At 53.2% G+C, this 17,089-nt stretch overlaps 1 protein-coding gene and 1 long non-coding RNA gene across 2 annotated transcripts in view; both read left to right on the top strand.

Moving 5' to 3' along the window:
* Window positions 1-17,089, top strand: part of NUDCD3 (NudC domain containing 3) — a 38,548-nt gene that overhangs the window by 17,824 nt on the left and 3,635 nt on the right. Inside the window, exons 3-5 of the mRNA XM_074312109.1 lie at window positions 514-646; window positions 11,405-11,548; window positions 16,083-16,271. Of these exons, the coding sequence (XP_074168210.1) occupies window positions 514-646; window positions 11,405-11,548; window positions 16,083-16,271 (466 nt within the window). The remainder of the gene's footprint in view (window positions 1-513; window positions 647-11,404; window positions 11,549-16,082; window positions 16,272-17,089) is intronic.
* On the top strand, window positions 653-4,708 carry LOC141567007 (uncharacterized). The gene is made up of 2 exons (XR_012489406.1): window positions 653-1,819; window positions 2,094-4,708. It is a non-coding gene; the product is annotated as an uncharacterized LOC141567007 (long non-coding RNA).

Raw genomic sequence — 17,089 nt, forward strand, 5'->3', positions numbered from 1 at the left:
AGACTGAGTTGGACGCTGGTCACCAACTTTTATGGCACATGTGCTACTGCACTTTATCTCCAACTTCAGCTTCCCGGCGGGCCTGTCTGGCTAGCCAGCACTGGCTGCCTGGAGTGCGGGGTTCCCTGGGCTGTAGGCCGTCCTCCCCTGAGCTGACGGCCGGCTTGAGCGGAGGGACGCTGCGTGGCCTAGGGGAGAGCGGAGCAGCGACAGGCACCACCGACGGGCTGCTTTTATCCACAAGGCTGTTGGCCAGGGCACTGGCCTAGCTTCTAAGCTCCGTGAGGACCGCAGGAGCAACGCTTTACCTGCCATGAGGGAGCTGCACTCGGGCGCGCCTGTAGGTCTCCCCTTTATCCCCCCCCCGGGGTTTCCCGGGAGGCTGAGTGGGTCAGAAGTCGGGCTCAGAGATGCAAATGCAAGCGAGACTGGGCAGCGCTTTCAGAAGAGCGGGAGACCCGTGCTTGCCCATGTGTGTGCCATGCTGCCATCTGACCTCTGGTTCTTTCTCAGGGGACAGGAACAGTTCCAGAGGAACCCCGACAGCTACAACGGTGCTGTGCGCGAGAACTACACCTGGTCGCAGGACTACACGGACCTGGAGCTCAAGGTGCCGGTGCCCGAGCACGTGGTGAAGGGCAGGCAGGTAACCGGGCCCTTCCCGCCGCTCATGCCGCTCTCCTCCGCACGGCTGTTGCCCGTCTTCTCCCTCCCAGGTCTCCCCTCCATCACCCCCACCTGCCTGTTGAAGCCCATCAGGTCAGGAGTGGGGCGTGCCCGGCCGGCTCGCCAGCTTCCTGTGCTGTGTGCATAGCGCCTGAGATGCGTCCTTCTAATTGCAGTGTTCTCACCTCCTGTATGGCATTTAGTGTCCACGGAAGACACGACCAGTGGGCAAGGCGGCTTCAGTGCAGGAGAAGTGTGGTCCCCAGGGCAGAGCAGATACCCGCAGTTCTGTGCTCGGCTGAGCTGGCCTCTGATCAGGAGGCCACGTCCCGTGGGGCTGTCACATTCACAGCCTGAGTGGACCTCCAGCTCATTCGCATCCTTTCGTGGGAGGGAGCCAAGTCCTGGGGAACCCCACTGAGAATGACATGATTTGTAGGTAGTTGTAAACAGGTGGGCTTCACTGTAAAGAAAAAAATCCTTGTGCAATGTGTGAAGTGGCCTGTCAGCTTGTTGTGTCCTCAGTATAGAACACTGGTTGTGCCGCAAACTGTGTCCACACTTCGTCCTCCTGAGGCCCTGCAGCCAAGGGAGTAATCTGTCATATTTTATGGGTGAGACGCTGAGGCCGCAGAAGTCACTGGGTCATCCAAGCTAATGTGGCTCTTCAGCGCACGTCCCAGTCTTGTGCCTCGCTCTCCAAGTGAGGCTTCGTGGGTGACGGCTGAGTGAACTGCTGAAGCACGGTTCGGTGCCAGGAGTCTGCTCCCTGCGCTCCACTCCCCCCTCCAAGTGAGTACCGCTGCTCCTGTAGAAAGGCCCCGGGGCACGCGACATGCAGGTTGGGCTGCATTTATGTCTTCTGGAATCACCACCACGTCACATGGCCGCAGCTTCTCCTGGTCTGGGTATGTGTGCAGATCCAGGCTAGGCGGCTTCCGAGCCTCGCTGGTCCCTGTGCTGAGGCTCCAAGCACAGGTCCCTTGCTGGCTCCCGGGCTGCCCCTGAGACAGGCCTGCCATGTGCAGGAGTGAGGTGGGGCCGCCGTCAGCACCACTGCTCACTCCTCCCTTCCTCCCTCCCCCACCCCATCCCAGGATACGTGCCAGGGCTCGGACCCCTGGTCCCTGGACTTCAGGATCCAGTTGACCAGGTAACTAGTGGTCATCCCCTGGGAATCGCTCCTGCTGACCATGTCCCCGCCAGTCGTGGTAGGCCGTGGTGGGGCACGCTGGCCTTCCTGCCGGCTGCTTTGTCCAGCGTCTGTTAGGGTGGCTGAGGGTTAGAAGTTGATTTCCACTTCATTTTTGGTCGGATTGACTTGTATGCAGCTGAATAAATTATGAAAAGTGTTGGTGACCATACTTCATGCTTCATTGCTGGCCGAAAAAGTTGTGGCTTCCTGGTCTGTCTTCCAACTTTTCCAGGGGCTTCTGGAGCTCTCTCTAAGGACGCCATTAAAACCAGCCTAAAGCCAGCAGGGGACCCAAGTGCCCTGATAGCTCTCTGTACTTGCCACAGCCGCCCAGGAAAGCTGCCCCGTGAACACGGCGTGTCCCATGTCCACGCTAGTGATCAGGGTGTCGGTGTCATGATCCTGCTCTGCCACAGACAGTGTGTCCTGAGGTCCTGCCTTTAGTCCCATTGCACTCAGGGACGGCTGTCACATGCCTCTCAACTGCACTTGCGACTGACTGCTGGAATGGTGTGCCCACTTCCATGGCAGCTCACAGCGGCACACAGCAGCCGGTGGCAGCTCACGCCAACCTCCGGCTGCTCACGGCAGCCCAGCTCTGGGGAGAGCCGTTGCTCACAATCTTAGCTGTAGAGGGCGCAGCTCACTGGCCCGTGTGGGAATCGAACGGGTGACCTCGGCGTTAGGAGCATGGCGCTCCAACCACCCGAGCCACCGGGCAGCCCCAGGTTTTCTTTGTTTTTCAAAGGTTTTTATTAAGATACAGTATTACATCAGTTTCAGGGGTACTCCACAGTTATTCAACATTTGTACACCGAAAGAAGTGATCGCCATGATGAGTCCAGCAGCCATCTGACACCGTCCCACGCTATCACAATGTTATTGACCAAATTCCCCACGCTGCACGTTACAGCCCCATGATTTGTTTTATACCTGGAAACTTGGACCTCTTATTCCCCTTCACCTTTTCCTCCCCATTTTTAATTTTTCAATTACAGTTGACATTCAGTATTGTTGTATATTAATTTCAGGTGTACAGCATAGTGGTTAGACATTTATGTAATGTACACGGTTGAATTTTTCTGTTTTTCCTTCAATAGTGTTCCTCTCCCATGGCATTCTTTTTATACTGTAATCTTCCAAGAATTCACAGTCTCTCTATTTCTTAGTGATCTAAGTGTTTCAGTCATACTGCCCTTTTTTAAAATTTGGGGAGGAGTTTATTTTGCATCTCTTGGCTTTTGCCATCTCTTGGTCTAAGGTTTTTCTTAGTTGTCACCTTTGTTCTGGACTGGCTACCTGTCAGCAGTGTTTATTTTGGTTTTTTTCCTTGGCCTCTGGTGATTGCAGCTGCTCAGCGGGTGGGCTCGCTTGCTCTGGGCTATTGGTAGCTCTTCCTGGAGGGGTGCGGGTGGGAGACACTGCCTGTTGGTGGATGGGTCCTGGCCCCCTTCTCCAGCTGCAGCCTTGCCTCTCCTTTACTCACTGATTTCTGTGGAAATGGACTTGCCTCTCAAGTGTAGTGGGGGACAGATAAGGGGAGACTGCTCTGGTGGACCTCAAGGAAGAACTTCTCAAAACTGAGCTGTGGTCTGAAGCACTAGCGGTGTGGGTAGGTCTGCCTCGGGAGCCTGGAGCAGGGGTCATGACATAGATGTTGGTGTGATGGCTGATGTCAGCTGTAAGAGTGACATCTCATTGAACCATAGGATTTTAATGCTGGAAAATTGAGGACTAGAGATTTTTAGTCTAACCTCTCATTTTGCAGATGAGAAATCTCTTGGAGATGCAAAGTAATGAGGCCCCGGCCCCCACCCCCGCCCTGCTTGATCAGTCCTCTTTTGAGTGGAAAATGTCATATTGTTACAGAAGTCATGCGTGGATGACATTGAGTGACAAGTGAATTAATTTCCTCCTAAATGTTCTCCTTCCTCTGGGAGATTGTGGGTGGTCGTTGCTGACTGGTGAGGTCCTGCGTCTGGCTGGTGGGCTCACGGCCATGAACTTTTGCTGCCTCATAGTTCACTTTGATCTTCTTATCCCATTAGAGAGCTTTATCTAAATTCTAATGGTTTCTAGTTTAATTGTTATGGAAGTGAACTCATGGAAGGTCCCATCTCATTTGTCACTAGCTAGCAGCCTAACAGAGTAGGAGTTTTATCAGTTGAAAGTGATCTTCTATTGTATTTGATTAGGTAGCAGCACTCCCAAATGCAGCTACGAAGGAACAGGTAGAACTTGAAACTGAACAAAATCAGGGAGATAGAACTGATGCCGAAAACGACATTAATGTTGATTTTTAAAAACTGTAATTTTAAGAAAGTGGTCTAGGGGCCGGCCCGGTGGCTCAGGCGGTTGGAGCTCTGTGTTCCTAACTCCGAAGGCTGCCAGTTCGATTCCCACATGGGCCAGTGGGCTCTCAACCACAAGGTTGCCAGTTCAATTCCTTGAGTCCTGCAAGGGATGGTGGGCTCCGCCCCTGCAACTGAGATTGAACACGGCAGCTTGAGCTGAGTTGCCTCCCGGGTGGCTCAGTTGGTTGGAGTGCGTCCTCTCAACATCAAGGTTGCCGGTTCGACTCCCGCAAGGGATGGTGGGCTGCGCCCCCTGCAACAACGGCAACTGGACCTGGAGCTGAGCTGCGCCCTCCACAACTAAGACTGAAAGGACAACAACTTGAAGCTGAATGGCACCCTCAACAACTAAGACTGAAAGGACAACTTGACTTGGAAAAAAGGCCTGGAAGTACACACTGTTTTCCCCAATAAAGTTCTGTCCCCCTTCCCCAATGAAATCTTTAAAAAAAATAAAAAAAAAAACACCCGAAAGTGGTCTAGCATATCCTCACCATCTGCTACTGTCATATGTGGATAAGGACGGTTGGGGGTGTTACTGGGTGTTCTGGGTTTGAGCCAGTTGCTACGTTTAATTACAGACGTGGTCAGTATAAATGGCTTGTAAATGTGGGTGTGTTCCTCGGGCATTTGTACACACAGTGCGTTCACGGGTGTGTTTGACCTTATTTCCTGTGCAGAAGGGAACACAGCTTGCTGGCATCGTTCTTGGTCCTAGAGGGGCCTCATCAGCACGTCAGGGTGACGGGCGCTGGCCCCCAACAGGACCTCTCCCTGCTCCTGAGCTCTTTCGCAAGGTGTCTGGACTTCTGCTCCTGCATTGGCACCACCGTGCTGTCCTTTGCTGGTGTCTCAGCACTTGTCACGTGGGATGAGGCCATCTCTGTGCTCCCCGTGCACCCACATGCTCCCCAGTCTTTTCTGCTATGCCCATATGTGGACACGTTTTCAGTTCTCCTGGAATGTGTCGGTGTGGGTCCTGCTCCATGGTTCACCTTGGGAGGAGTTTGCTGAACTGTATTCCAAAGTGCTTGCACCGTTTTACATATCCAGCAAAAATACGTGAGGTTCCTTTCTCCACATCCCAACATCTGCTGGGTCTGTTTTTGTTTCGGTTTGCTTTTTGTTGCCACCCTGATGACTGTCAGGTGCTGTCTCACTGCTTTTGGTTTGTGTTTCCCTGATGACTGATGATGCTGAGTGTTTTTCGTGTACTTACTGGCTACCTGTGTATCTTCTTTTTTTTTTCTTTCCCCTTTTTCCGCCTCGCAGCCCCCCACTGCCCCACTCCGGTTCAAGCCGTTGTTTCTCAGTCTAGTTGTGTATGACACAGCTCCCTGGCACATGCTGGTGTTATGAGCCTTGTGCTCTCCCCGGCTGAGGAAGTTGGTCAGCTGCTCATGGCAGCTCTCACCGGCTGCCGGCCATTCACACTTGCTGCCTCCCGCTCATGCTGGCTACCGGACAACTCATGGCAGCACACAGCAGCCCACGTCAACCTCTAGCTGCTCATGGCAGCCCAGCTTCAGGGAGAGCTGTCGTTCACAATCTTAGCTGTAGAGGGTACAGCTCACTGGCCCATGTGGGAATCGAACCGGGGACCTCGGTGCTCCAACCACCTGAGCCACCGGGCTGGCCCTTGTATGTCTTCTTTGGAGAATTGTCTGTTCAAGTCCTTTGCCCATTTTAAAATTGGGTTGTTTGTCTTTTTATTGTTGAGTTATTGTGTTCTTTTAAACTCTTGATCTTATTATACCTTTATTAGCTAAATACCCTGCAAATATTTTCTCACATTTTGTGAGTTGTCATTTCACTTTCTTGAGAGATAGTGTCTTTTGAAGCACAAAAGATAATTTTTATAAAGTTTAATTTAGTTATTCATATATGTCTATTTGTTTTTGGTTGCTTGTGCTTTTGGTGTCATCTACAAAACCATTGCTACTCCAAAGTCATGAAGATTTACATGAGATGTACTTAGGTTGTCTTTTCTGTTTACTTTCACTGGGGCTTTGTTTCTTCATGTGGGTTCAGGTTACCATCTAGTCGCCTTTTATTTCAATCTGAGGGGCTCCCTTTAGTATTCTTTTAGGGCTTATGCGAGAACATACAGGCCTGTGAAGGATGAATTCTCTCTAATGAATTGTCTGGGAATGTCTTAATTTTGCCTTCATTTTTTTTCTCAAAGATGGAGAATTTATTCAGATAACATTTAAGGATTCACGTATGCTACATTAGAATAATAAGAATTAAAGGCAGAAATCTCACTTTGCCTTCATGTTTTAAGAATAGAATTGTTGGGTGCAGAATTCTTGGCTGACTGACTGTTCCCTTTATTTTAACCCTGTGAATACTTCATCCCACTGCCTTTTAGCCTTCATGGTTACTCATGACAAATTAGCTGTTACTCTTGAATATTTCTTGTGTGTGGCGTGTTGCTTTCCTCTTCCTCCTTTCAAGATTCTCTCTTTGTCTTTGACCGTTTTGACACCTTGATTTTGATGTATCTAGGTCTTAATCTCTTCGAGTATGTTCTACTTGGAGTTCCTAGAGCTTCTTGGATCTCTAGATTAATTTTTTTGGTCAAATTTGGGAAGTTTTCACCCATGGTTGTTTAAAATATTTTCTGCCTTTTCTTCCTCTCCTTCTGTGACTCCCATTGTGCGTGTGGTGGTGTGTTTAGTGACGTCCCTCAGGTCTCTGAAGCTCTGGGTTTGTGCTTCTTATATAAGGTTGAAATAAGAAATAAGATTGAAATAAAAAATAAGATTGAAATAAGAAATAAGATTGAAGTAAGAAACAAGATTGAAATAAGAAATAAGGTTGAAATAAGAAAATATTCAGTCTCTTCCTCAGACTGAATAATCTCAATTGTCCTGTCTTCCAGTTTGAAGATTCTTCTAACTGCCTAAATCTGCTTAGAAGAGACCCTCTAGTGCATTTTTAACTAATTTTTTTCCTTTTGAATTCCAGACTTTGCCTTTGGTTCTTTAAAAAAAAATTATATCCATCACTCTATTGCTCTTCTCTCCTTACGAGTATTATTCACATACTTCCCTTTAGTTTGCATGTGGTTTTCTTCAGCTCTTTGAGCATATTTACAACAGCTGATCTATAGACTTTCCACTAAGTCCACGTCTGGGCTTCCTCAGGGACAGATTTTATTGATTGCTTTTTTCCCTGGTGCATGGGTCATCTTTTCTTGCTTCTTTGTGAGTCTTGTAATTTTTTGTTGAAAACTGGGCATTTTAAATAACAGTGTCACAACTCTGGAAATCAGAGATTCCCGTCTCCCCATGGTTTGTTGTTTGGGGACTTGATGTAATTGTTCTTGTTTGTTTCTGAACTAATTCTCTGAAGTCTGTGTTTTTTATTATTGTGTGTGGCCAGTGACATCTCTGCATGGGCAGCTTAGTGGTTGGCTAATGATTGGACAGAGATGACTGGTTGGAACCGGTAAATCTGTCTTTGTCAAGAGGCTCCATGTCCTCATTGGGGCGTGCCTTTAACGCTTGGCCTTCCAGCACAGAATTCTGCCGTAGCCTTCACCACCTGCTCATGCAGAGTCTGAGGCAGCCAGTGGTGAGAGCTTAGGGCCTTTGCATGCTTTCTCTGAGCATGTGCCCTCTGCACTCCCAGGAATATTTCCAAGTGCTTCAACATCCCCGTGGACACGTTCCCCAGCTTTTTCTTTCATTTGCCTCCATTGTCATCCATGACCTCAGTCAGCTGCGAAGTTAAAACACTTGCCTATAATTGTTTTCAGCACTCCCTGGATAAAGGGTTTTCTGAGTCTGCTCAAAAACAGACAGCCTTGCAAGTGGGGTCTCCCTGGGAACTGTCATACAGTCAGATAATGGCAGTTCTTTGGAACGAAGCTTTGAAAGAGCTGCATAGCCATGCACTCCCTCTGGTGGCTGCCAGGCAGCACCAGGAACGTGGGCTGCCGAGAGGCTGGAGAGTGAGGATGGGTCTAGGGCAAGTAAAATGTCACAAAGCTCGCGGTTCTGGCCAAGACACAGTTGTTTTTCTTGCTACCTGGGTTTCTGCAAACCTTTGGTTAGTTTCCAGAGTTCAGAAAAAGTGGATAATTGATCATTTTTGCAGGTTTCTTCTTGCTGTTTTGGAAGTCCTTACTCTACCATTTTCACTAACCCCTTTGGATGAGGAATTTCTTGTGTAGTTTTTGTTTTCCTGGAGTTCCTTGCTGCCTTTCTTCGTCTCTTGTCAAAAATAGTATGCTTTTGTCCTACCCTCAGAATTACCTAGACTCTCAGCCGTGTTCTGCATTGTGTAGAAGTCACTCTCTTCCTGAAGATCCCTCTCTTGAAAGCCCGCTCACTGCTAACTCGTCTGTCCTGGTTATTCCTGGTTCTGTGGTACGGCTTCCATCTTGGGACGTCCGTCACTGCACTGGGTTAAGATCCCTGCTTTGTGGATCCCTGCTGGATCTTCCTCTCCCCCCCACCCCCAACTTTGTTGAGATATAATTGACATATAACATGGTATTGGTTTAAGGTGTACAGTGTTGTGAAATGATCACCACAATAGTTTAGTTACAAGTTTTTTCTTATGATGAGGTCTTTTAAGATTTCGTCTTTTAGCAACTTTCAGATATACAGTGCAGCATGGTTAAGTAAGTCACACCCCAGGCTGACTCATCTGATGACCAGAAGTTTGTACCCGTGATTCCTTTCACCAAGGAGCTTCCTCTGTTTGAGTTTTCATTCTCATTTTGTTGTAATATAGCCTCACGTAACTTGCTCAAAATGATATGTGGTAAATACAGAGTTCTCGAGTGTCTTAACCTGTAGCTATGTTAGCCTTTCACTTGTTTCATAGTTTGGGTGTGTGTAGAAATTCTAATGAAAAAATCCTCCCCTCAGGAGGTGGAAGGCTCTTACACCCAGTGTTACTGGTCCTACAGACTCGTCCATTCAGGTTCTTAGTAAGGAAACTTTTTTCCTTCTCTTTGGAACTTTTCAGACCTTTTTAAAATGCTTGGTGCTGTGAAATTTCACACGTTTGTATAATTCATCTTTCACTCTGCTTATCCCTCAGTGGGCCCTTTCTGCCTGAAGACACATTTCTCTTACGCCCTGGCAATTGTCTTGTCCCTGTCCTACATTCCGGAGGCCACGTTCATTGCCTGGACTGGTCTTTGTCTCTACCTGGATTTCTTTGATTTTATCTTCTAGCTTTTCTATGGAAAATTTTATTGCTGACACTGCATTTTAAGTGTTTTTTCCCTGTCTGGTTCTATTTTCATGTTGTTTTCTGGCTCCACCGGTGTCCCATCTTCTCAGGTCTATTGAAGGTGCACACTGGAAACATTTCAGAATATCCTTCCTTCCTAGTTAGCTCTGCAGTTTTTTGTTTCATTTTCTTTACCTCAGTCTGTCTTTTCGTGTTGCTGGTTTCTTCAGAGGACACACTCCTTAGTTCTCTGTTAGGTTTTTTATCGAAAAGTGTGTTTTCCTCATTCTTGTGAGTACAGGCCGGTGTTGACTTTCTCTGTTCTGAGTCTGGGGTCTGCTCCTCCTGGCGCCGCTGAGAGCCGAGGGTTGCTGGGCCGGCCTTGCTTCGCAGTGTGTGGGAGCTGGGCACCCAACTGGGGCCCTCAGGCTGCTGGTCTCTTTGTTTGGAGCACAGCCAGCAGTGGGTTCCCGTCCCTTTCATTGGCACAGCTGTCCCGAACTGACTGAGCTGCTCCCCCTCAGGGGTCTTCTGTGCCTGCTGTCAGCTGGAAGCCCCATGAGGCCGTGGGCTCCCTGAGGCGGACCTGTCACTCGTCCCTGTACTGTCCTGGTCTTTTCTCCTCTGGCTTTGTTCCTGTCATCTCTGGGTCGCAGAGGTCAGGAGACGGCCACCTGTTCCCAGAGCATCTCCTGGTGTCGTGAACCGGACCTCCAGGAGTTATCCCCTAGCTGGCTTCCCCTTGGAGCGTTGGTCCTTCCCGTGTCAGCTTGCCCACATTGGGACGTGACTGTTTCCCGCACGGCTGGCTGGGAGAGTTGGACTTGTTAAAAAGAGCTTGCTCTGGGCTGAGCCTCCCCCTGCTGGCCAGGCGTGTGCTGCACACCCCCGTCCACAGCTGGGGACACTGGTTGGCCCTCGAGGGTCTGGATCCTGTGGGTGTGGGGGTGGGCGTGGGGTGGGGGTGAAGCTAGGCTGTGGCCCTGGCTTTGCAGAACCAGCCGAGTAAACAGTTAATCCTCCCGGAAGCTGGGTTTGTGTGGAGCCTGTGTGGATGCAGTGACATGGTCACTTACTCTGGGCAGCACTTTTGTCCCCTCCTCTCCTCCCTCACGTCACAGCTCAGGAAAGTCGTCTCCCCCATGTCCATCTTGTTTATGGGATATTTAACGCCTCACAGAAGCAGGTGCCACTGACAAATGGAAACTCGGATTTGAAAGTCCTGTGACTTAGAGGCTTTCTTTTCAAGCTGTTTGTAAGCATTTAATGAGCACTGCCTGCCAGTGGCCTCGGGCGTTAGAAAGGCCAGGTCCCCTGCAGTGGCCACTCGTTTCACACACACATTATGCAAATACTATGATGAAAAGACTTCTACATTATAAAACACAAGGATTTCAGAATTTAAAAAGAGGAAGTGAAACAAATAGAAATAGAGTCCTGTGTGCTTTCCTTGTCCTGTTACTGACCCAGTGACTCCTGGGCACACCGGCTTTGGCGCCTGCTGCCAGGTCCACACAGGACGGAGCCCATGCCCAGCAGCCCCCCAGTGTGCTTATAGAGACCAGAGAGAGGGCACCCCAGCGCGAAGTCCCAGAGAAGGGACAGAGCTGGGCTTGTCGAGTGGGTTTCCCAGGGAGCGGACAGAACCGAGCACCCGGCCCCTGGGGAAGGCTGAGCCTCAGAGGCGGCCCGGGCTCCTGCAAGGTGGCAGGTGGGACGGGTGCCCGCCTGCCCCTGGGGTTTGGTCCCCGGGACTGCAGAGGGCCTCGTGGAAAAGCAGCACTGGCACACGTCTGCATCCCACATGTCAGCCAGTCTCATTGCTTAGAGTGACCATGTGCCGATTTTCTTGTTCCGAATGCCTGGTGACTCGAGGATGTCTTGCGTCTTGTCCTGTGGTCCTTGGCCAGGTGCCTTGGGAACCATCGTCCCCTCCCAGAGCATACCTAGGTCGCCACCTTCACACATGAAATGATTCTCTTCTGCTCTGTCGCAGGTCTCGGTGGCCCTTGGCAGCAGCTCCATCCGGGTGGCTGTGCTGGAGGAAAATGGGGAGCGTGTCCTGATGGAGGGGAAGTTCACCCACAAGGTCAACACCGAGGGCTCTGTCTGGAGCCTGGAGCCCGGGAAGTGCATTCTGGTGAGTGCGGGCGGATGGCAGACCCAGGGGAGGGGCTTGGCCCTGCACTGGGGATCCCAGCCCACGAGCTCTAGAGACCTCGCTGTTTACAAGCCAAATGTTCCGTGTGTTCCCGATTCGATGACTGTTTGCCGGTGACATGTGGGGCCGTGCAACTGGGTGACACTGTGCTCTGGTATGTGGAGAGCGTATGGAACAGCTGCCGAGCCCGTGCAACCCTGGGGGCAGAGCGTGGCGCGAGGTCGCCAGGCCTGGCTGTGTCTCGCTGTAACACCGCAGGACCTCCACTCCCGATACCGTATTTGGTGGCAGGCCCTGTGCTGGGCACCCGGTGATTGTGGGTGGAAAGGGCCCCCAGATGTCCTCGCCAGCCCCCGGGACCTGTGATGGGACTTGGCTGCAGATGTGACAAGTGCAGGGTGTTCTAATGGACTGCATCCTGGGTTACCCGGGTGGCTTGCAGTCAGGGATAAGTGTCGAGAGAAAGAGGTAGAGATTTGAGACAGGAGATTTGAGGAATGAAGTGAAGTCGAGGCAGGGGTTGGGGACACGTGGCCACAGCCCTGTCCCCTGGAACCTCCAGAGGGAGCATGGCCCTGCGTCACTGTGGTCTGGGAATCTGGCCTCCAGACTGTGGAAACAGGTGTCTTGTTTGAAGCCCCGCGTGCAGTGCTGTGTAACGTTGGCCCCGGGACATGGTACAGGCCTCACCTGGCAGGGTTGTAGGGGCCTGTGGGACAAGGGTGGTGACTCAGGTGGCTGTCACCTCCCCAGAGTCCTTGGTCCTTGGAACCTCTGCCGCTCACTCTCAGCCGCCCCTCCTGAGCTGTGGACCTGCGTCAGCCACGCCCAGCAGGCTTTCAGCGCTAGCAGGGGTGGCAGCTAGAACCGGGCTACAGCTCTCACCTCCCTCCCTCCCTCCCTCCCTCCCTCCTTCCCTCCCTCCCTCCCTCCCTCCCTCCTTCCTTCCCTCCCACATGCGAGTGTGTTAAACGCGGCCTCCTGGTTCTCAGCCTCCCCCGTGTGCCTTCATGCCAGAACCTGCATTGGCTTCTGTCCTTGTTGGTCCTTCCACACAAAGCTGGCGCCCTCAGCCCGTGGACGCTGTCTGGTCAAGGTGAAGCTGGTCTTCATTGATGACAGGCTCACAGGTCACTTAGAATTGGCACGGTGGCCACAGACTGTCACAGGCCGTGGCCTGCCTGCAGCTCCCTCAGGAGCATGAGTTTCTGTCCAGGCTATGCCCCCATCCCCTGGATGGTTCCTTCAGATGATTTTCTTACGTTACAGGCTGACTGTAGTCCTTGGCCATTGGCCACGGGCTACCCCCGAAGGTGCCACAACTCGGTAGTGTCACCAGCCCCCTGTGTGCCTGCCAGCCCTGAGCCCGTTCATTTTTCCCCTCCTGCTGACTTGTGTGCCCCCTTTACTCATTCCTGGCGGTTTTCTTTATAGTGAGCATGTGCGTTTCTCCATGAGGCTCACCGTCTTTGTTCCCTCTCGTTGGTGGCCTGGAGGCCACTGGCCCTGGGAGGCATGTCCTGTATCACTTGCCACCTTCTTCACAAATGCAGGTGGGATGGTGTTAGCATGTTGGTGACAGCCCAGAGCTCTGGTGGAAGGGTGTCCCTGGCAGGGAGCGAGGCCCTGGCCCTCGGTGCCTGCGCCTCCGAGACCCTCACGTTTCTCCCTGTGCCCGATCCTTGGCATTGTCCCTAGCCCCGGGTCCCAGCAGGGAAGAGCGCAGGTTGGGAATTATGAGGGTGGGAGCCCGAGGCAGCACATTCTAGAGTGTTGTTGAGAAGTGGCCCAGGGAACGAAAGGGACGTGCAGGAAGAAGCGTGGGCAGGCCGCTCTTGCAGTGGACGGAGTGCGCCCTCCCCGTCCTGCCGTGGCCGTTGGGACACCTCCTGCCTTCCAGCCTGGTTTGTCTGGCTCCTGCAGTGATCTAATGTTTAAGCTTAAGAAAAGAGTTGGCAACACCAAAAACCGGATTGCTCGTCCAGTGCTGCCCTGGGCGCATCCCGAGAGGCCAGTGGTCAGACTGGGGTCCACTCCATCCCCGCAGCATGGCTGGGGCTGAGCGGGTTCCCTGATCTTGTGTGCCCCCCCTCCACAAAGTACCACCCACAACTCACGCAGGTCCCCTTGGCCCAACCTGAACCCTGGGACACTGGCTCCTTGAATAGAAACAAGGTTCCATGATGTACAGGAGAGGGAGGTGAATGCTGGGGAGTCACCGTCTGGGGTGTTCTTGTTCATGTTGAGTTCAAAGTTTCTACGAGGATGTTCTGGGAAAACTAGCCAGTGGCCTGGGGCATTCCCCCGAGAAACCGAATCTCCGCCTGGGACCAGATGAAAGGAGCCTGGAGGAAGGCAAAACAAGGAGGGCGTGTGTCACCAGGTCCCTGAGCACCAATAATTAGGGACAGGCGTGACGGATAGCCTACGAGACGCTAGGCATCCAGGTATCAGTGCTGAGGTTAATGGGCGCCGTCACGGAGCAACAGGCCCTCGCTGGCTAGTGCACGGCACCTGCTGGGGCCAGAAGCAGCGTTCCCCACCATCACCGCTGGGGTGGATGGGATCAGGCAGGAACACCCTGTGGACGCCGCCAGGTGACATGTGCCTGCAGGTGAGCCACCCAGGAGGAGCGCAGCACCTCCTGTGCAGTGTTATGTTGGGGTGCTTCCCTGAGTTTAATCATGGAGGAAACACTGGATGAACCCCAAGGGCAGAGCAGTCTGGAAAAACAAAACATTAGAAGACAGAGTCTGTAGAATGTTCCAGACGAAAGAAGAGAGGACCACACACACACACAGGCGGCCTGGACTGGATCCTGAGTGGGACAGAGGCAAGGCAGGCACAGTCATTAAAGTGCTTCCATGTCCTCGGAGGGGAGGCGCTCATCGAACAGTAGGGGTGAAGGGCCGGGGTGGTTCAGAAACAATGCCGGGTTCGCACCGTGTTACACACTCAATGCGGTGACATGTGCACAGACAGTAAAGTGAGGCTGTGTGGATCTAGGGAAGGGGTGTTTGTGCTCGAACAAGTCTAGTGACTTACAAGTTTGGAATTACTCCAAATGAAATGTTTTCAAGAATGAGATTGCAAATAAGGGCACGCAAGGGTGCCCAACATCACATGTTGAGATGTGAGTTAAAACCCCAGCGATGTGTCACTTGATGCTAGAAAGAACCAACAGTACCAGGTGCTGGCGCCGCTGCAGGCGGGAGCGCGGAATGGCGACCAGAGTGACGGAGTCATGAGGTCAGACACGCCGAGCGTGGGGCCCAACTGGGCGCTGACCAACCACTGTATGCAGGCATGCGGCCCAGGGTCAACGTCCCTGCCGGGAGCAGAGCGGGCACGCAAGGCTGCAGCCACATGATGCCATCAGCGACAGGCAGTGTGGACAGGACCAGCAAGAAGGCAAATGAGCGTCGGGTGAGGGGACAGGGCGCCCGGGAAGGGCCTGGGCGGCTTGAGGACGCCAGGATGTGCACACAGGGGTGGATGGATGCACTGTGTGCAAACTGCCTCCACAGCCCCGCTTGGAAGAAGCCACAGCATGAAAGAGCCCAAAGCAAATGTTAAACCATCAGCCGACTTCATCAGAATCGTTTCTAGACCGGGACCCTTGAGCTTCATTCCAAGAACATTTTCCCCATGTCCTTCTAGCACTGTGTCCACACTGTTCAGCCTGATACGGTGTCCTCACGGGTGTCACCTGTGTCCCCATGTCCTCCATCCAGCCAGTAACCCTTTCCTCAGAGTGAGTCACCTCCCTGCCCTCCTGCACGACGGGTCTCATCCCGTCAGAGTGTGGCCAGTGCAAGGGGACTGCCTGCCAAGACACCCAGTGAGCCCGGCTGCTGGCCGCTGACCACGGCAGGGTGCGGCCTGGGTGCTGCCCGTGTGGTCCTGAAACAGGTGCCCTTGGCACCAACTTTAGGCAAAGCCCCAGTGTTCTGCTCCTGTTCCCATGGTGCTGTCCCCACCTTGGAGTTCTTCTGTACCCCGAGCCCCCTCCCCGGGCTGTGCCGTGAGCCTGGGTGTGGGCACTTCCCCTGGCTGGGAGGTGAGCCACGTGTGGTGGTCGCAGGACTGGAGGAACCTGGCCAGGGACGAAAGCAGGAAGGTGCCTGGGCATCGGGGGCGGGGGGCTCGCTATGGGCTGAGCGGGTGGTGCCCGGGTCCCAGGCCCTGAGCGGGCAGGTGACGGGTGCTGGGCTTGGAAGCAGCCAAGGTCATCAGGGCGGTAGGGGGTGGCCTGCAGGGGCTTTTGGAAGGACATTGAAAAAAGGGCACGTTTGGGGTTGAGCCCCGTGGCAGCTCGGGGAGGCTGTGATGGGGGCCAGGAGTGGGCGGTGGGTGGCTCAGAAGTCTGGTCAGAGTGGGCGGGGATCCTGGCGGCGGAATGGGTGTGGGGTGACACACAAGGGGAGACCCCCAGGCGCCCCCAGATTGTAGTCCTGGGGCGTCCGAGCCAGGGCTCCGTGCTGCTCACTGACCCGTGTCTGCCTGTGCCCAGGTGAGCCTGAACAAGGCAGGGGAGTACTGGTGGAGCGCCGTCCTGGAGGGCGAGGAGCCCATCGATATTGACCAGATCAACAAGGAGCGCTCCATGGCCACTGTGGACGAGGAGGAACACGCCGTCCTGGACAGGCTCACCTTCGACTACCACCAGAAGCTGCAGGGCAAGCCGCAGAGCCACGAGCTGGTATGCCTGGGGCTGCAGTGCAGGGGGGACCTGTGGGGGAGTGGGCAGGGCGGTGGGGGTGTGCGGTGTCGATGGCGAACCTCGCTGCAGGGCAGGACTACCAGCTGGGTCCTGACTTGGGCAGCTCCAGCCTGGTCAGCTGGTCACAGCCGGGAGAGGGCAGTGGTTTCACACCTGGACAGAGAGGGGCCTGTGCACACAATCCCAGTTGCCCGGCGTGGGTTTCCCACTCACAGGGGCTCTGCCCCAGGGCCAGCACAGGTCGGACCCCGAGGACCAGTGAGCGGGAAGTCCTTCCGAGTTGCTGTGGATCGTCAGAGGCCTGAGAAGTCTGTGTGGCCAGAGGGAGGCTGTGGTGTCAGCAGGAGGTTGGTGACAGGGGAGGAGGTTCACGTCTGAGCAGTGCAGGGAAAGGACTAGTTGGATGAGTGCAGGCGTCTCCCGTATCTGTGGGGGCACATTCCAGGACCCCAGTGATTGCCTGAAACCGTGGACAGTACCACCCCTGTTCTGCTGCACATTCAGCTTCTCGCTTACAGGAAGCACCTTAGGGCTTCTCGTTGGCGGCTCTGACCCGCCAGCATCACGGCTCTTGCACTTTGGGGCCATTATTCAGTAAAGCCGTGAACACAAGCACCGTGACAGTCGATCTGATCACTGAGACGGCTGCCACGTGACTGCCGGGCAGGGAGCGTGCAGTGTGGAGATGCTGGACAAAGGAACATTCACGTCCCAGGCAGGATGGAGGACAGCTTGAGATTTCATCATGCTGCTGACAGTGGCGCACAATTTAAAACATAAATCGTTTCTTTCTGGAC

The sequence above is a fragment of the Rhinolophus sinicus genome, linkage group LG09, assembly GCF_036562045.2.
Source record: "Rhinolophus sinicus isolate RSC01 linkage group LG09, ASM3656204v1, whole genome shotgun sequence".
Classification (NCBI taxonomy): domain Eukaryota; kingdom Metazoa; phylum Chordata; class Mammalia; order Chiroptera; family Rhinolophidae; genus Rhinolophus; species Rhinolophus sinicus.